The 23295-nt window shown below is 41.2% G+C and overlaps 1 protein-coding gene across 1 annotated transcript; it reads left to right on the plus strand.

Annotated features, from left to right (window-relative positions):
- Positions 1–7546: 7546 nt before the first annotated feature.
- Positions 7547–22497, plus strand: LBR (lamin B receptor). The gene is made up of 14 exons (XM_066178181.1): positions 7547–7677; positions 11892–12072; positions 13576–13770; positions 15103–15186; positions 15596–15773; positions 15953–16146; positions 16900–16954; positions 18168–18362; positions 18978–19081; positions 19519–19644; positions 19742–19910; positions 21028–21108; positions 21215–21337; positions 22243–22497. The coding sequence occupies exons 2-14, from the start codon at positions 11908–11910 to the stop codon at positions 22401–22403; spliced, it is 1830 nt and encodes a 609-aa protein (XP_066034278.1). The 5' UTR covers positions 7547–7677; positions 11892–11907; the 3' UTR covers positions 22404–22497.
- Positions 22498–23295: the final 798 nt, after the last annotated feature.

Consider the following 23295-nt stretch of genomic DNA (forward strand, 5'->3'; position numbering starts at 1 on the left):
AAAAAAAACCCTAAACAACTCTCCTTCAAACTTTAAAGTGCTATAAAACACCAGCTTTGAAGCAAGGCTTGAGGATGCTGTGATGATCTCCCGATTTCTGTTTGACCTTGACTGCTGCAGCCTGTAAAAGCAGCCCTGGCTTTTTTGGCTATCAGGAGCTGCTCTGCAATTCTGCCTGGATTTTATCTTTTTCTCCCTCCTTCAGGTGAAAGCTCATGTGATGTCTCAGTGCTGAAGTGGCAGGTGAAGATGGGGTGGCTGCTGCACCTCCACAGAACCTGAACTGAGCCAGTCCAGGAAATGGCTTTGCAGCCACCACAGCTTCACCAAAGGCTGGTGCAATGTCGGCAGAGGTTATAACTGGGGGAAATGTGCTCTGAGAAATGTTATTATATATAGCAGAGAGGAAGGGAACAGAGAAGTAACCAAGCAAGCTGGGTATCTTTTTGATTGCCGTGTGGTTTTCAGTCCCACTTGCCCAATCACGTTTGCACCACAAGGCCCTCCTGCCATGTGCCCTCACCAGGGCTGTGTAAGACAAGTAACACCAGTGCTTTACAGGAAGAACCTCTGAGCCACACAACAATGGCTTTTTCTTCATGAAACAAGTGAGAAAAAGGGTAAATAACTCCAGTGCAGCACAAAGTTATGCACAGTTAAGACCTGTGGGTGTTCCAGCAGGTGGAACATGATGGCACCACGATGGGCCTGGCTGCTGTAGCAGGAGGGATCCATCCAGACCAGGTCAGCCAGAGCCATTTTGAAGGGAAAGCACCATTTCAAAGTAAAGGGAGTGAGTCATGTTGCCTGTTGGCACAAATGCAAAGTACTTAGGAGCAGGAAGTGTCTTTGTTTTTGCACAGGGGAGTGTGCTCAGGTCAGGTTATCACTGAGGTGCATTTTTCACTAGCAAAATAAGGGCTTGCTGCACCAGCATGACCATCCTACCCAGCAGGGGGAAACAATTTCATGCAGTTCAGTATCACATACCCAAGATTTTGCTTTTCGTATTTAATGCTGTATTTAACAACACTGAATCTTAAACCACTATCCTGCCACATACTGCTCATGAAAATGGCAGATGCAGTGTGTGCACTGCAGTCTCATTTTGGCCTCAAAAACCTCATCAAAGCTCTTTGGGAGTGGTGGACTGGCCAGCTCTGCACAAGTTAGGAAAAATATCCTGTGAACCATCTGAATTGCCGTACTGGGACTCTCAGTCAGTGTTACGATGTCTGCAGCACCACCAGCTTTCTTGAAGAACAAAGTGCAGTTTCCTTTTGTGTGCTGAACAAACAAACATTGTGTGGGAATTGGTCCTAACAGAAATCTCTTTTTTTTCTTTTTTTTTTTTAATATCCAAGTCACTTTTTTTTTTTTTCCCAGAGCACTGACCCTTGGAAATGCCTGGTTTGTGGCACTCAAAAGCTACAGAGGTATCCATGGTGGAAACAACTATTGCAATAATATTAGGGATGGTTCTGCAGTTAAAATTAAGCATAGATTTGTCTGAAAACTGGCAGTTTGCCTAGTGCCAGAATTCATTATGAATTTGGTGTTCAGTATAGTTTAGGTTAGGAATCATCCTAACTATCCTTTTTCCTTTGTTTAAATGATAAGTCTGCCATTAGGCTCTGCTTGCTATAATTCATGTTTTGGGCTGAGCTCATCCTGCGTGGTAAATGGGAACACTGGAGAGAAAAAGGGGAGAGAGACAAAGAGAAGACTCTGAAATATCTATCTTTGCTGCTTATCTGTCTCCAGGTACTGGCTCACTCAAAATTTTCACGTTGACAGTGTCTTTCAGCAATTCTGTTCCAGCTGTTGGATGCTCAGTGCTTAACCAAGGATCTGGACACAAATTTGTTGTTGTGCTGTAAATGGTCCACATATAAAACCACAGCCAGAATATACAAAGGTAGACTGTAAAATGTAGGGAAGGAAGGCAAGAGAGATTTGTGGAGATGAGGGAGGAATAGGCTTGTCCATGCAAATTCTGCTGTGAAGCATCTTGATTCATTTACTGAAATTGCTTCTAACAAGACAAAATCTATGTGGATATATTTGACATAAGGATTTTAAATGTTAAGCAGTGAACAATGCCTAGGATGGCATATATATTGAAGCCCTTCTCTTACACTTACCACTAATACTTCTGGAAATGCTGAACTTGATGCACACATGCTATTTTGGTTTTTAGAAATCTCTTCTAAAAACCACGTCTTCTAAACACCACATCTGAATCAGTTTAAACCCTCCATCTTCATAAACTGCAGTGGATACATTAAGTACATGTGTATATATATTAACATGTCATTAGAAGAAGATAGATGTTTAAGTTCAAAGAGTTAATTAATATTTTAATTACTGTGTTTTAAAAAATTATAAACAGGACTAGTTGAACAGGTTTAAGCAGAGAAGAAGTCAATTTTATTGAGAGTAGATATGCAGTGATATCAGCTCCTGAAGTCAAAATATGTGAGCTCATTGTTCACTAGATGTATCGAGCTGATTACTTCATTTATCACTTCTGGTTTAGGCCTGCATGTTTGGAGTAATTAATTTTTTTTTCTTCTGGAATAAGATGAGAGGTGGGATGATAGCAGTAGCACCAAATACAAGAGACAGAATATAAATGCCATGTTAAATAAAATCATATCTTTGGTGTCTGTACTCTGGTAAGAATTATCACCTATCCTACATAGCCCAGTGTTATAAATATTTGTCACAAATATGTGTCCAAATTTACCCTAGTTATTTTCCATAAATATTCCCCCAAAGTGCAGTGAATTTTTAACACAATTTAGAAAACTGGAGGTGGGTGCAGTATTGTGCCTTGATGCAGGGCCTTGTTTGCCACTGGCCCAGTCAGCAGCCTCACTGCTGATCCCTGCCTGGCTGTGTCCCATGGCTCCGATGCCTGTTCACTCCAGACCAGCAGCATCTTCAGCCTGTTATACAAATAAATAAACTTGAAATGTCACCTTCACCTTACTGCAGGGAGTTGTGCACAGTGCCAGCCATGGGCATAAAAATCATGCATTGGTTGCAAAAATAAGGTGGGAAAGTTAATGGTTTTTTCATTCTTTATCTATATACATATATATTTATGTGTATTATGTACACATACACATGCACATATATACACATACACTTGTTTGCATTGACGCTTCAAAGCCTTTGGGCTCTGTCTGTTTTGCATTTGCCACGTGTTTGTTTCTTTTTCCTCAGGTACCAGAGTGCCTTCATGTTTAGGGATGTAACATTGTTCATGTGCCAGAAGTGGGGATTGAGGCCAAGTTTCTCTCCTCATGCAGGACAGGTGGTCACACAGGAACCAGGAAAAGATAGCTTCTGTCCTTCCCATCCTGTGGAGATCCCTGCAGAAGTCACTCTGCTCTGTAACCTCTTTCTGAAGACTAAGCATACAGGTTTAAAAGCCAGAAGACTTCTGGGAAACTGCTTGTGAGTCAGCGAGTACCCAGGCGATGATCGTGGCTTTGCTTTGTATTCAGAATAATCCGATTAAAATTTAATTTTTCTATCTTTCTCGAGAATTAAACCCACTTTCTGCTTAAATATTTACAACTTCTTCAAGCACATAACTTTGCCACATAGAAATGGGTCTGTTTTACCAATACTTGGAAATCCTGTAGTCTGTGTTTTCCATAAGGCTTCAGAAACTTCATTGTCCCAAGGGCTTTCTGCGGGAGTAATTTAACAGCCCTGCTGCAAAAATGGCAAGGTAAGCAGCCCAGCAGAAGATACAGTAGCCAAAACTTATCTCAAGACCCCTTTCTTGGAGAATTGCATCAACTTCCCTCAGTCAATAATGAGTCTTATTTATAAATGCATATACAATACAGAAAGGAAACTCATTGCACTGTTGTGGAGATCAAAGTTTCAATGTGCTTTTTTCTCCTTCTCCTGCTTAGAGAACTGGAGTCAGTTTGCATGTATCTGTGTCCCTCTTGTTATTGCTGAGCCCAGCATGGTTGATAGCCTTGAGTATTTTTTTAAAGCTGTTTCTAAAGATAAACATTTTGCAAAACCTCCCAGAATGCAAGTGTTCAACTTAATTGGTCCAGAGCAGCACTGTTTGTTAGCAGGCTGCTCCTTTATAGGCGGCTTTAAGTTCCAATTTGCTCCATCATAAATTAATATATAATGAGAAACTTTTTCCGTGCTCAAGGGTGGAATCCCTGCCTTATTGAGGTCTGTGCAAACAAAACCTTTATTGATTTAGTTAGGTAACATTCAGAGGTTAATCCCAAATCTCCTGCTCCTTTAATAAGAAGCATTCTACAACTGAAAAAAATAGGAAGGAAATTCCATATACTAATGGAATAATCCCCAAAATTCCTGAGCACACTCACAAACACCTTCAAGAAGTAGATCATCAGCTTTTCAGTGTTTGAAAATCAGAGAGGAGAAGAGTTTTGTTCACATGCAGAATTCAGTCTGCCTTTCCTTCCAGTTATGCTTTGTGACGTGACACAGTGCATGTGTTCTTCACCACCAGCTTGGCTGCAGCATGTAAGTGCTAGGCTTCATGTCAGGAACACAGCCTGACATTTTTCCTCCCCTTTTGCAAAAAGTAGATATATTTTCACTGGACAGGCTGGGATGCTTTGATCAAATATGATACTAGAGAGAAGGAGAAAGAGAAAGCATATATATATACACACACACACACACACATATATATATACACACACACATACATGAATTTGTATATATGGCATATACATATAGAACATACACACACACACACATACATATATATATGAATATATATGAATACATGGATTGTTTAGCAGACTAAAAAAGCCACCACATTACTATGAGTCTTATGGGTGTTTTCTTCCACTGAAGCAAAGGCCTAATCAGGAGAGGAAACAGAATTTTATTACCCCACCCACTCCCGTGGCCTCTGCTAAAGCCATTTATCAGAATGTTTCTCAACCTTCTCATGTTGGCAGCTTTAGGTTTTTGCAACTTTTTAGGGTTTACGGGTGATTATGGTGGTGCTGGGGTGACGGCTGGACTAGGGGATATTGAGGATCTCTTCCAACCCTGATGATTATGGGATTCTCATTAAAATGAAAACCTAGAGAATTATTTTCTTAGTTTTACATTGTGGGATTGAGATGCTTTATTAGATCTTGGCAAACTTCAGACCTAACTTGTAGGAGATCATTTGGTGGTGGTGATGCTGACTGGATTTCACATTTGTCCCGTTTTATAGTTGTCCTGTGATGGTCCCATAAATGTTTCTGAAGTTAATTTGTTTCTCTCAAATGTATACCAATTATCACTGGCAGAATTGCAATAAACAGTTCTTAGTGGCCCAAGAGGTTTCTAATCCAAGTACAGTAAACAATCCCAAACCCAAACCATTTGTCTGAAGGCAAGTTTATTCTCTAAATGAGACTTCAACTGAAACTCTCCATATTTAAACATATTAATTGTAGGCCTCTGCTGCCAACAAAATGAAACAGGCTCATTCCAAGCAATACCTACTGTAATTTAGACTGAACTGCTGAAAACAGTTCTTAACATTATAGTTGTAAACTTTGCATTAGTAAATAAAGCAGAAATCTTAGCTGAAACAAAAGTATTCATTATCTGAAGCCAGAAATCAAGCTTCACTTGCACTCTTTTGTGTAGTAAATTATCAAATGTCTCTCAGATGAAGCTGATTGCCTTAACATAACTAAACCCCAAATTTATTCTGACTGCATTTATAAAAATTATGCTTACATTTGTCTCTGGTTTGACTGAGTAGCTTTTAAGCTCCTTTAGACATCTTTTACTGCATCATGTAGTGCAAAATACAATGAATGGTCCAACTAAACTGGACCTCTGTGGTAAAAATACGGGAGATACAAAATGCAATTTAAAAAGAATTGCTTGCAAAAATTAAAAAAAAAATCAAGAATAAGCAGAATAAATAATAAAATATAGATTTTTTTAAAATTCATCCAAGAAGTCCCATTTCCTGCAATCACTTAGAGAAAAAAAAAAGCTTGCCATACTCTTAATTCAAAAATTATAGCTAGAAACTTAACCCCCAATATAAATAAACAGACAAACTAACAACAGCAGAAACAACCTCCCAAATATAACCTCAGACAAGTCAAACCCATGACTACCATGGGGGCTGTTTATGTCAGTTCATTTTGGCTGGGTTGGTTTTTTTTTTAATTTTTTTTTTTATTTTATGGTGATGTTGCTATTGTTTCTTTTTTTTTTTAGGATTCTTTTTTTATCTGAGATTTTTGCTGTGTCTGCATAGCACTGGCAGTTTTCTGTACGGGACAATAGTGGTCTTGTCTTTTGAGAATTTCCCTTCATTTAGGAAGCTTTATTAGGACAGAGCATCTAATTGTTAGCCAAATTTAGAAAATTTGGGAGGTCCTTAAAGATTGTGCGGACACAAACATGTCTGTATTTCACTCTTAAAGCACTTCACCACTTTCAAGATCCCAACACTAGAAACAACTTATTTGAATACTAAACCTCAATGTTAAGGACGATTTGTTAACTTTTTTACAACACCGTTTGTTTCTGCCTGCTCAAGTATTGCTTAGACTTCCTGATTTCAAAATCTGGCCAGGAACTCAAATGGCCTTTCTGGAAAAGCTGCCCCAAAAGCACAGAGGTAACCACACCACAAGCTGCTGTTTTTTAGCCCCTTATTTATTTTCCTTTTGGAGAGAGCGAGTGTGCTTTTACTGCACTTTTATTACCGCATTTGTACCACATTTTGCCTTTCTCGAGTGCTCGAGGTGCAGGGCTGGAGGGAGCGCAGCCTGTTGTTCTGTCAGTGTAGGAGCACCTGTCGTCTCACCGCTTCAAAAGCCTCCTCTGCTTTTTTTGCCCCTTTTTATTTTTCTTTTGGAGAGAGTCGGGTGTTTTCAGTGCGTTTTCACCGCCCTATTACCACATTTTGGCTTTGTTTAGTGCGGGAAGAACACAGCCTGTTGTTCGGTGGGTGCAGGAGCACTCGCAGCCTCCCCATCTCCGCTTTTCCGCCCTTTTCAATTTTACTTTTTGAGCGAGAGGGGATGTCGTTTCCTGCATTTTTTTCTGCACTTTGTCATTGTTGAGTGCTGGAGGTGCAGGGCTGGAAGGAACACAGGTTGTTGTTCTGACAGCGTACGAGTACTCGCGGTCTCGCCGCCTCCGGCTCCGCGAGTGGTCCGTAAACAAAATCCTCGGTTTTGTTTACACGGGCGGCGGTGCCTGGGTGGTGCAAGCGGTCTGAGCCTGCCCCCATCGCCACGACAGCGACCTTCCCGCCCCGTTCTCCCTCCCCTCCCGCCATCACCCCCCATGAGGGGCGGTGGGGGTGGCCGAGCGCGCCCCTTCTCCCCCCCCGCTCCCCTCACGCCGGGGCGGGGCGGGGCCGGGCGCGCGCCCCGGGGCGGGGAGGGCGGACCGCGCCATCGCTGGCGCAGCCAATGGCGCGCGGCCAGCCCGCGATTCAAACGGCGCGTCCCGGCCAATGGGCGCGGTTGGCGGGCGGGCGCGGGGGCGGGACCGTGCGCGCGGCCGTTACCGTCGCTCGGCGGGGCGGTTGTTCCCCTCAGCGGAGAGCGGCGCGCGCTCGGGCCCCGCTCCCGCCGCTCCGCGGAACCGCCTCCGGCCCGGCCCGGCGCGGGCGGGCACCAGGTAACGGGAATGGCGGCGCGCGCGGGCCCGGATACTCCCACCTCCCACCCTCTCCCCCTCCCCCCAGCTTCTCCTTGGTGGCTTTCCCGGCGGGAAGCGCTCCGGCCGATCGCCGCGGCCGCGCTCGGGCCTCGCTCCCGGCCGGCGGACGGGCGGCTCGGGCCTCTCGCACGGGGCCCCGGAGGTGGCCGGGCCGAGCGCCCTCGCTTTGTTGGGCTCCGCCGCGCCGGGCTCCGAGCGGGAGTAGGCCGCCGAGGGGCGGCGCGGCCCCTCCCTTCCCCCGCGGCGGAGGCGCCGCGCCAGGCCCGGGCCGTGAGCGCGGGCGGGGCGGGGCCGGGGGCCGGGCCTCGCCGGCACGTGGGGCCCTTCCTGTCAACAGCGCCCCGCCGCTCCCGGGCCCCGCCCGCGGGCTTCTGGTTCCTGCCGCCTCCCCTCGGTTCGCGGGGTTTCCGGCAGAAAGCTTCTTTGCAGCGAAGATCCTCGATTCCCAGCCCGAGGGTTGATGGGTTGTTGTTTTTGCCTCGAGGGTTATTTGTGCTTGTTTGTAGTGGTGAAATATGCCGGCTTGGACAGGGATAGGTGCCTCCACCGTTCTGACGGTGAAGAGCTAGAAATGTGGAGAGAGTTATGGTGTTTCTGAGAAGGTCCTGCACAGTTGTCTGGTGAATTCAGTAGTAATTTTCCGTATATTGTTAGTCTTGGCTGTTAGCATTTGCTTTATTGTCCAGCATTTCTTCTTGCATTCAGCTGGCTCCCTCCTCTGACATCCAGAACGTTATCTGGCAGTGGTAAGGTGTCAGAATTAGTAAATGGAATCACTGAGTGTGTGTGAGCTTTGCTCTTCCAAGAGGGAAAACTTGTTTAGTGTTTAGTTATTCTTAAAACTGTGTACCCAGTTTCTGCCGATGGGGTGTGATCTCCCTGTGGCTACAAGGTAACAGTCGTCACTTTCTCCACACTGAAATATCTTCCCACCTATCTACTGAGAGAGTCATTAAGAAGACCAGAAGTGCATGCATGGGGCAATATGTTTCTCAGCCAAGTTTCTTTTAAATTATTTCATTCTTTTTTGAGTCAGCAGAAACTTTTATTCTTTACCAACTTTTAAAGCTCCGGGGAGATTTGCATTAATTGGCTTGGCTTGGTGTGGGATACAAAGTCCTTTTGATCCTTTCTCTTAGGCTGTAGATTCCCAAAGGAGAATAGTATTGGTTCAGAAAATACAGATTTCATCTCCTGAGTAAGTGACTAAGCTTGCAGACAGGTGTGTGAACAGTCCAGGGCTCATCGTGTGAGATAACATTCTTTTGGATTCATGGTTTGAAGCCCTGAGAATTCACAAGTTTGTGCAGAACTACTGGGAATATTAAGCTGATGCCAGTTGATATCATGAAAATTATCAGGGGTGTGTAGAGCTTGAAAGAGCAGTAAATTAAAAATGTAAACTCTAAACCGATTTTTTTTTTTTCTGAAAGACTTCCTTTCTTTTCTGATGCCAGTAATTGTGTTTGTTATCTGAACAGATGAAGGCTGCCTTTAAAAGGTGCAGCTTTTTGAAGTGGGATATAAGGAAGGAGGATTACAAACCTCCCTCATAGGAGGCACTGGGGTGCAGAGCAAGGTGATTATTTTTGATAGGATAAGAAGTTGCATTTATTTATTTTAATTTTTAATATTTGAGCTTATTAAGCTGTAATATTTAAGGAAAAGAATTGAAAAATGCATAAAATTTCCCATTAATAAGATTATTCATTGCTTTTGAGTCAGAAGATACTTCCACTTGCTTATTTATTATTTTGGAATCTCATATTGGTGATGTCTGCCTTAGACTGAATTACATGACATTGATTTAGCAACAGGTCTTTCAACCATATTTTTAAATTTTTTAAAACTGACTTCAGTTCCTTTTGAGAGCAAGGTTGGAGGAAGGGAAGCTCTTTCTGCCTTTTACAAGAATTAAATCATCAAGTTACATTTTCTTTGGGCTTTGTGTTTGTATACAGAACTGCTGGGTTTTGAAACATGGCAGAGAATTGCATTTTATTATCCCTATGAAATTGTATCTGAATTCTGAAGTAGTTGGTATAAATTGGAAAAGCCAGTGTACGTGTCCTTAGTAACAACTTCATGCAAAAATCCTTTTTTAAAAAGGGTTCACCCTCCAAAGACTCTGTTTTTACAACTTTGTCTGAGGGTCCGCCAGCTCTGTGCTGCCCAGGCTCCGGGTTTCTGGCTGTGCATGCCTGCGGGGCTGCGGCCGAGGGGAAATGCAGTCATGGCTCGGGGTGTGACAGCTGTGCCAGGGCAGCTCCCGTGTCCACACCGTTTATGGAAGAGCAGAGCAGGAAGAAGCCGTGGCTGCAGGAGGCTGGGGAAGAGCAGTAGCAGACACGGATTTCCTAAAGAACGGCTTTTTGCATGGGAACACTGGGCAAGGAGACAGAAATGGGATTGAGAGGAGGTTTAGCAGAGGTGGCAAAGAGGAACTGGAACGGGTTTGGTGTACAAGGGCATGGAAGGCAGAAAACCCACAAAGACTCCAGGACAGGGGTAAGGAGAGAGTGGAGAATTTGAAATGAAAATATGGAAGTCATAAGAAACAGGGCTATGACTTTGAAGGGGTTAAGCTGTCTGGGATAAAAGAGAGTTGGAAGAGTGGGAATTCAGAAAGAATAAGTTAGAAACAAGAAGCAGTAGTTAGAAGGCAGAAGAGCTGGAGCAGCATATGCCTAACAAGCACAGACTAGAACTCATAATTTTTCTGACTGGCAAGTGTCAGTGAAACCAAGTTATAAAACTTTTTTATTCCTCCTCCTTCAAATACTACACAGCAAAGGAGATGGCCAGATGTTTCTGTTCTGAAGCAGTTTGGAGTATTAGTAATGAAATCCATATGAGGGAATTCTGCTGAGTTTTTTTTTGTTTTTGACTAGGAGAGCTACACAGGTGTAACATTTAACAGCAATGTCAGAAAATGCCAGAATGAATGTTGACTGTAAAACCTCACTGAGCCCCATCCCCCAACGTGTGGTGAAGGTCTGTGATTGAATATTAACAGTATTTTTTCCCCCAAGAATCTTAACTTTTCACTGCAGGTTAGTTAATAAGTAATGATTATCTAGGTAAAGACTCATATTTACCTTAGCTTGTTTTGCCTCACATCTTATTTGTAGAGCAAACAAGTTAAAATGAAATCTTTTGACACCAGCATTTTGTGGTTTGTGTCTTGTCCCTGTCATTCCCTCTGAGTTCCTGAGTTGGTTGTACACGTGGTGCCAGTACAAATGTTAGTGTATGTTTTACTTTAGGCTTTTCAGGTAGTCTCACTTGATACATTGAAATTAAAAGTATATTCTGCTTCGGATATCTCTTTTCAGGAGGCAGTGATATAACACAAAGCACTTTACAAACAGTTCTACAGAACTTCACACTTAAAAACAACTTTCTCTAAGTTGTAGTTGTGGTTTTTCCTAGCACCTAGTGGGGTGAACCAAGGGAAGCAGTCACACCATGTTTTGTTAGTATCAAGTAAAAGCCTGATGGTGCAGACAGGGGGTTAGGATTTAGTTTTTCAGGTTGCTGTGTGATTGCTTTGATGCTGTGCTTTGTTTTCCCATGGAGCCCTGGAAAAGGCATTATGCCCTTGTGCTAAAGAGGTGGAAAGGAAAATTACTCAACACAGACAGGAGCTTAAATTCTGAAGTTTCCTAACTTTTGAGTGTTTGGCACAATAAATTGAAGAAAGTGTGTAATGTGGCTGTAGGTGTTGAAGAGATTGGGGATGTTTAACGTTTAGAAATCATCACTTCTGTTGTTTCTGTAGAACCACAGGAAATGAGGGTTAGAAAAGAACCTTCAATACCATGTAATTTGTATTTCCCTCTAGATAAGATGAGCTTCATGATGTAATTTTGGTCAAAGATGTGCTTTGCCTGATGCTGGAGATTGTATATCATAGTTCAGTACTGATCTAATACATCTGAATGCTTTTCCAGAACATACAGCTTCAATCTTGTCTCTATTTTAAGACTATTTCTTCTGTCTAGTGTTGGTTTGGAAAAGAGATCCCTGCTGGTTTCTTACCACACAGCCTTTTCCCTGTTTAAAGTGGAGACTTGCTGTAAGTGTCCCCTTTTCAGTTACCTGACACAGAGAGTGGGGAAAACAAAGCCTACTGTGTATCTGTCCTGTGGAGTGACTGATTTGTTTTCCAGGGATTGTGTTTGGAAAATGCCAAGCCGGAAGTTCGCTGATGGTGAGGTGGTGATGGGCCGTTGGCCGGGAAGTGTCCTGTACTATGAGGTACAGGTGACCAGTTATGATGATGTTGCTCATCTTTATACTGTCAAGTACAAAGATGGAACTGAACTTGCACTGAAAGAAAGTGATATAAGGGTGAGTACACGTGTTTTTAATTATCAGTACTTCAACTTATGACTGAGTAGTTATTTTTAAAGTTTTTGTTAACTCTGTCTTCAAGGAGTTGGTGCTAAAAAAAAGTTTCTATGTGACACTTCAAGTAGAAGTTCAGAATGACACCGTCTTTAAAGTGTCATGGTTGTTCTATTTCTGTCAAAAAATGTAATATTTTTGAGGAAAGCCAAGTCTGATCCTTCAGGAATTCTATAGCATGATTTTTCATGAAAAATTGGTTTGGATACCTTACAAAGGTAGTGATCAGTCAGCTGATAGTAATTTGATGGTTTTACATCTCTTAAACAAGAAAATTTGATAACAAATGTAAAAATGCAGTTAAATGTCACTAAATATAAACAGTGCATGCCCCTCAAGCACATACTTAAAACATCTGCAAATAGCTTTTACTGGTTTAGGTCCTCAAAGGCTTCGTGAGGTATTTTGCTGTATTTGTGACAACTACAAACCCCTGAGAAAAGTTCATGTCATATAAGCACATTCCTTCCTCTTTACATATCTTTATTTCATTTTTTTTTTTTTTTTACTAATAAAGGCTTTTAAAACTTCATAGAAGTTTCAGTTGAAAATCGGTAATGCAGGAGGAAAAAAGCCTGTTTGAATATTCACTGTAGTTCATTTCTATGTCCCGTTCTGAAACCTACATAGGTTCAAAGCCAGCTTGTGTGTCTTTATGTGAGCTGTAGTGTCGCTTCTTGGTGGCAGTGTCCATGCCCAGTAACTGGCCTTCTCTTTTGGGACCAAAATGTTTCCGCCTTGAGGTGGGCAACTGTTTTCAATGTTTCAAGACTTTCTGACTTGATACTTCTGTGTGCAGATAAATGACTCAAGCTGGGAAAATGCCTTTTTCTGTCATGAAACATCTCTGCATTATAAAAGTTGCATTGTGGAAATTTTACATGGGGAAATCAGCATTGTAGACTTTACAGAGAAATCAAACAGTGCTTTTGGAGTAAACTGTTTATGAAATCAGTTACCAGATATAATGAAATGATTAGGCTGCTTTGGGGTGTTTTAATGTTGATTTGCTCTGTGTTGCCTCACACAGATGATGAGCATTGCTATGTCAAATGCATTAATAAGCTGAGTAGTGGAAATGAGAGCAGCCTCTGAGGGCTTTAGAGACAGCTCTCAATTCTTTCCCTAGGCACAGGAATGAGCGGGTGGTGTGCTTAACAGCTTGGTGCTCACTTTGGTAGCTTACATCCATAGCCTGATTTTTGTAGCTTCAACAGGAATTGCCAGCAGCAGTTGGACTTGGAACAGGCTTGTTTGGGAATTGCCAGCAAAATGAGTATTCTGCAGTTGCTCTTTCTTAACAGCCTTTGTAGAGCATCTGTATAGGAAACACAAGACAGATCTATGGAACTGCATGCCTGAGTCCTCATCACAAACCCCCCATGTTTCTAAAATTGTTCTCTGGGACATAGATAAGATTTTGCTTTCTTTCCATCTTTCTTCTAGTCACAGTCATCATTCAAGCACAGGAAGAGCCAGTCTTCTTCCAGTTCTCCCTCCAGAAGAAGCAGCAGCAGGTCTCGCTCTCGCTCTCGGTCTCCTGGCCGGCCAGCGAGGGGCAGGCGTCGTTCTGCTTCCCAGAGCAGGGAACACAAGGATGACAAAAAGAAAACCATTCAGGAGACCAGCCTAGCTCTGCCGGTATTACTTTTATTTGTTGGGTTTTTGTGGGGGGGGGGGTTTGCTGGAATTTTATTAAAAGGAACTTTTGCTATTTGTGAAAGATTGGTTTTATGCAGACTGGGTTTATCATTGTAAAAGCCAGCTGCAGTTCATGCTCTCTGGACAGCATAATTACCTGCAAAAGTATAGCTCAGAACTGCCTTTTTTTTTTTTTTCTTTAGAAATAGGGTATCTAGTTTGCAAAGTTTGAGGAAATTCTTGAGAGGTAAACCAAGGTTATAAAGTTCCACTTGTATTTGGTGATACTGCAAACCTCTCAGAATCCAAACACACACAAATTCTTTAATATTGAAGTCATTGTTAGCCATGTGCTTCCACTGGTGAAATGGGGCACAGAAGGTTAGCTGACTTTTAGATGTGTTAGTTGGTACATAGCAGGTAGGTATTAGGACTTGAAATAAAATGAATTTTGTTACCATATACAGTTTGTTACAATAGTAGTGGTAAATACGCAGTGTGGAATATTTAAATGTGGCCTTGCTGATGGATAATATGCAAAACTGATTTCATTATAAAAACTAACCTGTAAGGATTTCTAAGTTTACCAACATCTGGTATTTAGCCAAAATTTTTTCGGTTTGTTCTTAGCATTTTTGTGAAGATTGAGTGCTAAAAATGGGTCTGGTGATCTTAAGTGAAGAGGAATAGTAGTGATGTTTCTCTGAAGAGAAAAACCATTTCTTCCGCCTCTTGTGCCCTTGAGGTGGCTTCTCACTTGTCTGAGACACAGTCCCTTGAACTGGAAATGCATTCTGCTGACCTATTGAAAATGAACAGGTTTAGTTAGGTTTCAGCTAAACTAAACCAGATTAATATAAACTAGCTAGATAGGTTTAGTAAATTGCTCCTCTTGGGCTCTGAAACAGTTGTGGGGTTTGTTTTGCAGTGAGCTGCTTTGAGCTGTGAGATCCAGTGCCTGTGGGTCACAAGCTGGTTTAAGTAGTTTTTTAGACAGCAGCTACTGTTTACTTTTTGTACTTTGAACCTTTTGGGATGAAAGAGTTAAAAAAAATCTTTGGTGGTTTTGTCCTGGCTTCTGCCTGATGAGTAGGATTGATCTGTTGGCTCTTGTATGACTGGAAAGACTGGCTTCTCTTCAACGAAACGATAGTTAAAATAAAATGTATGAGTCCTGTCTTCCCAGAGCTGTATAAGCTAGACTCACGAGAATTTTTATGCGAGAATTTATTTCTTCAGAGATATTTTATGGAAAACCAAACTTTCAGTTCTGCAGAACAGTGCCATATGTAGGACACTGAAAGCTTAAACTGTGTTTCTTCTTTTAACTAGAAACCAAGTGAGAATAATACCAAAAGGTACAATGGTGAACCTGAAAGTACAGAAAAAAATGACACATCCTGCATCATCTTGGAGGTAGGAACGTGGAATTTGCTCTTAGTTTTTTGTCACGTTCCTAGCTTGGCTTTCTCAGAAATTCCAAGAAAAGGGCAATACAGTAATCAATTAGAAATAGAAGGCAACATAAAACTTTGCTACAGAGAGAGTGTTTTTTTTTTTGCCTTAGTCCTGATTGTTATCCAGTGCCCAGGCATATGCAGAAGGGAAGGGAGGAGGGTGGCAATGGATGATTTGTACTGGAACTGCTGCTGATCTGCAGTCATGGCCGAATAGGTTACTGTGCCTGGTTTTAGCAGTCTCTTCATGCATAGTTGTGTATTGGTGGTTTATAGTGAGTAATGCCCTCTGAAATATAAAATATTCTACTAAAATAAAGGAAAATCACTGGGAAACTTTTTAGTAAATTATTTTTATGTATTCACAGCAAAAGTTAAAACCAGACCTGGAAGTCAAGCGTGTGCTTGAGCAGTACAGCTTGCGTTCGAGGAAAGATGACAAGAAAAAAGAAGAGATCTATTCAGAGAAAAAGACTTTCGTGGCTGTAAAACCAATTGAGAAAGTACCAACAAAAACAAAGGAGCTGGAGTTTGGGGGAAGAATTGGTACGTGTGCAAATTGTCGTAATAGTAGAAAATTAGTACTCTTTTGTGGGTTTTTATTGACCATACTGTCATGTCAAAGCTGCTTTTTAGACCTTGGCTGCAGAATTCAGAGTAAAATTGAAAGAACTTTTTTTATTTTCTGTCCATGCCTTCTAACATGCCATGGTGTCTGTTTACAGGGACCTTCATGATGATATTTCTCCTGCCTGCTACTGTACTCTACTTGCTGTTGATGTGCAAACAAGATGATCCGAGTCTTCTGAACTTCCCTCCTCTGCCAGCACTTGAGAGTCTTTGGGAGGGGAAGGTGTTTGGTATCTTTGTTCTGTGGTTTCTCCTTCAAGCTCTGTTTTACTTGCTGCCAATTGGAAAGGTAGGCTCTTGGGAGCAATTGGGTCTTTATGGGCAGCTAAACTGTGTGTTAGGCTGGAAGGTGGGGTATGTTCTAAATCCAGTGAGTTTAAAAGCAATTTAATGAGTTTTTCATGGCAAACTGGAATATGGCTGCTACAGATTTCTGTAAGCTTAAAGCAGCGCAGCTGGTTTAAGAATTTTTGCATTTCAGAGCCCTTCAGTAGAGAAGGCGGAAAGCATTTTGTAGGCATTCAGATAAAAGTGTGGATGAACTTTGCTTGATAGAATTCTAGAAGAATTCTAGGTGTCTGACTTTTAAATTCACTATTTTGAAATTTGGTTTCTTATGGATGTATCCAGCATTTTGGAATGTAATCTTCATCTACAGGAAGCTATAAATCATTCTAGCCATATGCATATCAGGCAAAGGCTCTCCTTCCCTCTCTTGTGACTTGAGGATTACTGGCAGATTCTGAAAGAACACTCAGAAGTAGATCAATCATGTTTTATTCACAATGACTGGAGCAGTTGTCCTTTCTTCAAGCTGGTTTGGAAGAGGTTTATTTTGAAAATGTTTTTATTTGAAGCTGATAATCTTTTTCATTTGCTGTCCAGAGAATGTTTTTTAGAACAATGCATGAACTTCAGGTTTGAGTGTGTCCAGCTGGTTGCTTTGATTGAATGTGTTTCTGGCAGAGTTGAGCTTGGTTTTCCAGCCCTGAAGGGCCCACAGAAAATACTTTGTTGAACATTAAGATTTTATTCTTCCTAGGTTGTAGAGGGCCTGCCCCTTTCCAACGGAAAGAGACTGCAGTACCGGATAAATGGTAAGCATGTTGCAGCTGGTTATTTTAAAACAGATTCCATTGTGTGATTTGCAGTGCTCAGCACCATAAAATATAAATGTTGAAAGATACAGTTTGACCAGAGAGTGCATCTGTTGTAAATCTTGGATAAAATAGGATGACTGTTTTCTTGGAAAAAGGTGGTTAGTAATCATCAGGAACTAAGTGCCCCAAGATACTGCACTCTACAGGGGTGGTAGTGGAATCCAAATACTACACTAAAAAGCTGAGTTTTGTCATAGTCTGGTGAGATGCACCATTTTAAAGTTGGAATAGGGCCATAAGTAACAGAAACAAGGGGAATCACATCCTGCAAAAGTGAGTCTCGTTGAGGCTGTCTCATACCTGTCTTGGTTTTGGACTTTTGTCTTTAGTCTTGCCATAGTGCTACAATTCTTTCTGCATTCTAATAAAGGGAGGAAATAAGCTACATAATGTGGATTATTTAAAAAAAGCCATCAGCTTGGTGCTTCAAAAGCTAATTTTCAAAGCAAGGTTAAAAGCCTTCTTGAGGAAAGGTAAGGACAGGAGGCACTGGGCACAAAGTGAAGTACAGGAGGTCGCATCTGAACTAGAGCAGATGAACTCTGGAGGTTTCTTCTAGCCTCTACCCCTGTGAAGGAATCCATAGAAAATCCTTAGCTAAGAGAGCTGAGAACTCCCTGCTCCTGTTTGGGCATCAATCCATTCTGCATGATTTTATACTCTTAAAGTATGCAGAAGTTTTTGTGTTCAAGTTTTGACTTGATAAGTCATTTTAATACTTTAATTACTGCTAGCTGTATCAAGGTATATATGAAGATAATTCATAGATGAGAACATGGCTGTCTCAGCTGTCCCACAGATAAGATTTTGTGATCTGCTCTCATTATCCTTTAGCAGTGTCAGTGTCCATTTTTCCACTAAAATCTGAAACTGAATCCTATGGCATAAAAAATTGAGAAGTATTTAGTGTGTTCCCACCTCCTGTCCTTTTGATGAGCACAGTTTCAGGACTTAGAGTCTCTTAGTTATACTGCTATGCCCCAGAACTTTGAATCATGGGATGTCCAAGATTTTACTGGAATATGGACAAATATTGGAAGAAGTAAAAATGCAGAAAGGTTGGATTAGGTGGGTCCTACAAGAACAATAAATTGGTTGGTTTGGGTTTTTTTTTTTTTTTACTAATATGTCTTTCTTCTACATCTTTTAGGGTTTTATGCTTTTATTTTGACTGCTGCAGCTGTTGGAGTTTTATTATACTTTGAATTTGAGCTTCATTATTTGTACGATCACTTCATGCAGTTTGCAGTGTCAGCTGCAGCTTTTGCTTTGGCACTGAGCGTTTACCTGTATGTTCGATCCCTGAAAGCACCTGAGGAAGAACTGGCACCAGGTGGAAATTCTGGTGAGTTAGAACATTCTGGATCATTTCTTTGCAGTAGCTTCATTTTACAAATTAAAGGCTAGATTTAGGGCTGGTTATTATAAGACTGTGAGTTTTACTTTGTTCTGTGAAGTGCTTTTTTTTTTTTTTTTCTTTTTTTTTTTTTTTTTTGGCAAACTCAGTCCCAGATATCATGAAGTCAGGGCATGGTATTTTCCTCCTTGTCCACCTTTTTTGATGGATGGGTAATTGTCACAGCTAAAGCGAATTCTTTTTCCCAGACAAAAGCAATTAAATGGAGAAAATGTAAAATTATTAATGCCATATGATTGTGTTCGTAGGTACTGATGTGAGCTTCAGGATAAGGCTGAAAATAAAGAAGGAACAAGTGTCAGGGAGAATTTCTAAAGCAGTTAGTCCTCCTAATAAATAAAATATTAGGGCATCTAAAAATACAAACTGTGTAGTTTTGTTTTGTATTTTGCGCATACTCTTCAAGAAAACTTTTTTTTACCAATCTTTTAAAAATTTGTAATGAGAGAACATGCGTGGAAAGTGGGATTTTATTTATGGGGAGAAGTGTAGTGGCAGATTAAAGGAAGAGTATTGCTAACAGAGGTTGTGTCTTACCTGCAGGGTATTTTATCTATGATTTTTTTATTGGACATGAATTAAACCCTCGCATTGGCAGTTTTGACCTCAAATACTTCTGTGAGTTGCGTCCAGGATTAATTGGCTGGGTGAGTCAGTAATCTGAGTTATTTTATTTGCTTAAATATTACACAGAGGGACTTCTTTACATACACACACTCACACACATAATTGATATTAAGGATAGATATATACACATATATATTTATAAATACTCTATATATACTTACAAATGAGTACTGTAAAACAGTTCCATATAGCTAGTTTTCTAATGACCATTTTTATTCACTTGGCAGAAATTTCTAGCTTCTTTGTTTTGTGGCAAATAAAAACCCTTTTTCAAGTGTTCATATGTAGAGGTTGTACAGCTTCCGAAATGTGGTTAATTGCAAACTGACTTGTGAAATAGTTTGTTTTTTAAACTAACATTGGTCAAAAATACCTATGTTAAAATGTCCTGTAGTGTGATAGAAAACTCCACTTCCTTTTACCAGTGAATTTTTAAATGAAATCTTTTCTAACTTAGGTTGTTATAAATTTGGCAATGCTCTTGGCTGAGATGAAGATCCACAATCTCAGTGTGCCGTCCCTGTCCATGATCCTTGTGAACAGCTTCCAGCTTCTCTATGTGGCGGATGCTCTTTGGAATGAGGTAAGTGCCAATCCCCTTCAACTGTTTCCATTTCTAATTACAATGTTAAGAGAAGAAAGGTTTGGAAATGCTAAAATTCCTTCCTCCATGTTTCTAGGAAGCCGTTTTGACCACAATGGACATTACCCATGATGGATTTGGATTCATGCTGGCATTTGGAGATTTGGTGTGGGTTCCATTTGTCTACAGCCTGCAGGCCTTCTACTTAGTGGGTCATCCCACCACAATTACTTGGCCGATTGCTGCTGCAATTACTGTTCTGAACTGTAAGTTACAGTAAATGTTATTGTTGTGTTGGTTACAATGTAGGTCTGATTTTTGAGATGGGAGGTGAAGCTTTAGCAAGTGAAGGATAGGTGAGACTCTGAACACCTAATTGTTCTGTTGAGAAGCAGCCCTAGGTGGATGCTGTCTAGACAGTTGAAGAAGTGACTTGACATATTTTGAATTTAATAGATGCCTTTTAAAGTCAGTCTGACCGACTCATTAAAAAAAGTCAGCACCTTGTTGGCTGCGCTCTACTGAACCTAGGGAAAAAGTAACTGTTTGCATCTCCGTCCCTAATGACCATAGTTGCAAACACATCTTTTTTCATCGAAGCTGAGTGCTTTGAGAACAGATCTCACATCTTTTGGCAACCTTAAATTTGCACTAACATAGCCTTGTTGTCCCTGTTACCTGAATAGGAAACCCAAAAAAACCCCACTCATATTTTATAGACATGGCAAAGAGTTGGAAAAAATGAGATGTCCAACTGAATAGCTGCAATACTGAAAAACAGAAAATAATTTTTACATCTTCACCTAATGTTTTTTCTTGGGTTTCTATTTTTTTTATATAATATCTTTATTCCAAGTATGTTGTGACCATCTTTTTTCAATGCAGCTTTGGAAAAATCAAGTTTAGGCTGCTGTGTGAAAATTATGGGGGATATGAATTTCAAACCCAGATAACTCATTGCCTGGTTCTCTTATTATCATGATCTTGTAAATGGGTGGTCAGTTTATGGAGTAGGTGCTGTAACAAAGTGCTAGGCTGCTAAATAGAGCTGTAGTCATACAAAGTGCAGCACACCACCTTATGTGAATTTCAGATTCAGTGTTACATTAAAAAACTCAGATACAGATATAAAAGTGGATATGAAAATAAAGATTCTTTAGAATCTCTTCAAAGTTAGTCAGTAACAAGAAGGAGCATGTGGAATACAGGTTTCCAATGGCATTTCTGTTTTATTAAAACTCTCAGAACCAGAAAATACCAGTTGAATCTCTGGGGAAAAGACTTTGATGGAATAAGTGTGGCAAAGGGCATGTCAGTTCTTTTGTTGAGGCTGAGAAAACTGGAAAATACTGAAAATGCTAAATACATCATGTTTCTTTTCAGGTGTTGGATATTACATATTCCGTAGTGCAAATTCTCAGAAAAACAATTTCCGACGGAATCCAGCAGATCCCAAACTGGCCAGTGAGTACATTTTTAATTCCATTGGCTGTGGTTTTATTCAATGGCTCTTTGTAGTATTTAGATACATATTCCAGTCACTGCATTGACCACAATGCTCTGTTCACAGATCTGAAATTTATACCCACTGCAACTGGAAAAGGGCTTCTTGTCACGGGTTGGTGGGGTTTTGTTCGTCACCCTAATTACCTCGGTGACATCATCATGGCTCTGGCATGGTCCCTACCCTGTGGTGAGTTTCTGAGACCAAAGTGGATTTCAGCAAAAATGCTTTTATGTTTTGCATCTGACTGGGTTTGAAATGCCAAGTGGTAATAATTTGAGATAGTAAACCCTATTGAATGGCAGATTTCTGTGTCATAAGTCTAATGCAACACATTTTCTCTTCCATTTTACCCTTTCTAACTTGCTGCAGATCTGACACATACTGAAAATTTTACTCATCTTTCTGACACTTTATCATTCAGTAACCATGGGACTTACTTGCTAATTAGCTGTTCTTTAAATTTTTTTAGGTTAGTGAGTGTGTTTTCAGCTGAAGTTCCCCAAAAGTGGGAGTTTGCTTGGAGGCAAGGGTTACCATATACAGGGATGACTTGAAGTGAAATACATTTAAAAGAAAGCTCATCAAACGCAGTGAAATTATCTTTTGAAGTGTTCGGTAATAATACACAGTGTCCTTGTACTGGGGACCCCAGAACTGGCATCAACACTCAGGTGGGGTCTCAGGAGAGCAGAGTAGTGGGTTAGAATCAGAGCCTGCTGCCACGCTCCTCCTGATGCAGCCCAGAATACAGTTGGCTTTTGGGGCTGCAGTCTCACATTTCTGGGTCATTTCCAGTTCTTTTCATCCACAAGTCAAGTCATGTGCTCTGAGCAAATCTGGACTCATGTCTGCAGCCAGAATAGAGAAAACTTTGTGTGGGGCAGTGCGGTGGTGTGGAGATTTGACTGGAAATGTGGTTTCTGCTTGTGAACATATCTCACAATATTTGCACTGTCCTGTTGAATATTTGATGTTTGAGGAGTATAAAGTGCTTCAGCCTTGAACAAGCGTGTGTCATCAGCTTTGAGCATGTTAGTAGCTACCATCTCTGGATTTTTGCCCAGTATCTAAGTAACTTTCTCCCTTTGCAGGTTTTAATCACATTTTACCCTATTTCTACGTGATCTATTTCATCTGCCTGCTTGTCCACCGGGAGGCTCGTGATGAGCACCACTGTAAGCAGAAGTATGGCCTGGCCTGGGAGAGGTACTGCCAGCGTGTCCCGTACCGCATCTTCCCTTACATCTACTAGAGCACTCCGGGGCCTCGTGGGCAGGTCACTGCTACATTAGTTTCCTTGCAGAGAAAACAATACCTCTTACCTTTGCACTTGGTCATTTGTTATTTAGGCTTTTAAAGAAAACAAAACAAAGCAAACAAAACCCAGCCAAACCTTGGAGTGCATCAAAGGTGTTATTTACAAGTAAACGTCAAGATGTGAGTTATGTGGACTGTCTGTGACTTCAATTTTTAAAAAATTGTGAATTTTCAAAACTCTTTGAGCCCTAATTTTTCAAGCTAAATTTTATCTAGAATTCTGAGTTTACATTTTTTTATTGCATTTAATTAAGCACTGTGATGTAAAGTATATTATTTTCTTAATACAATAAATGCTGAAATTCCATCCAGATCATTTTTTGGTGTTACTCGTAACGATCTAACTTCAGATGTCCAATTTAGTTGCCTGAATTGGAGGAGCAGCAGGGTCTTTTTGGTCAGTGGAGCTGGAAGCAGAGGATTTGACCCACGTGAGGGGCCTGCAGCCCCACGGCCAGAGCCAGCACAGCTCAGCTGGATGGTTGTTCCCCTCCTGGCTTTTTTTTGATGGCATTTTTTTGGTCAGAGAGGCTCAGCTGGCCCCTCCTGCCCTGCACCTGCAGGACAAAGAGATGGAATTGGGAGAAAGCCACCCCACATTGTTGAGGCAGTTCCAGCACAGCCCAGGGGTAGCTCTGAGCCACTGCCTGGCAGCACCCCTGGCCCTAGAGATGGAAGCCACGCTCGTGGCTCACAGTCCTGGAGGGAGATGAAACACTTCAAACCCTTGCTGTGGCTGTGGAAGGGAGTAGTGAACTTTCAGCTTGCCTCTAGCATTGAACCTGGGGTAAAAAATGTGCAGTGTCTGCCTGCTAGGCACAAAAGGA

Source organism: Chamaea fasciata, unplaced genomic scaffold (genome assembly GCF_029207755.1).
Source record: "Chamaea fasciata isolate MVZ Bird 193981 ecotype frontalis unplaced genomic scaffold, bChaFas1.0.hap1 SCAF_3, whole genome shotgun sequence".
NCBI lineage: Eukaryota > Metazoa > Chordata > Aves > Passeriformes > Sylviidae > Chamaea > Chamaea fasciata.

What these genes read in the sequence shown, in the direction of transcription:
- LBR (XM_066178181.1), top strand. Translation starts at nt 11,908, where the DNA reads ATGCCAAGCCGGAAGTTCGCTGATGGTGAGGTGGTGATGGGCCGTTGG. An exon ending in GGAGTTTGGGGGAAGAATTG is followed by an intron (nt 15,774 to 15,952) that starts GTACGTGTGCAA and finishes GTCTGTTTACAG; the next exon opens with GGACCTTCATGATGATATTT. An exon ending in ACTGCAGTACCGGATAAATG is followed by an intron (nt 16,955 to 18,167) that starts GTAAGCATGTTG and finishes TACATCTTTTAG; the next exon opens with GGTTTTATGCTTTTATTTTG.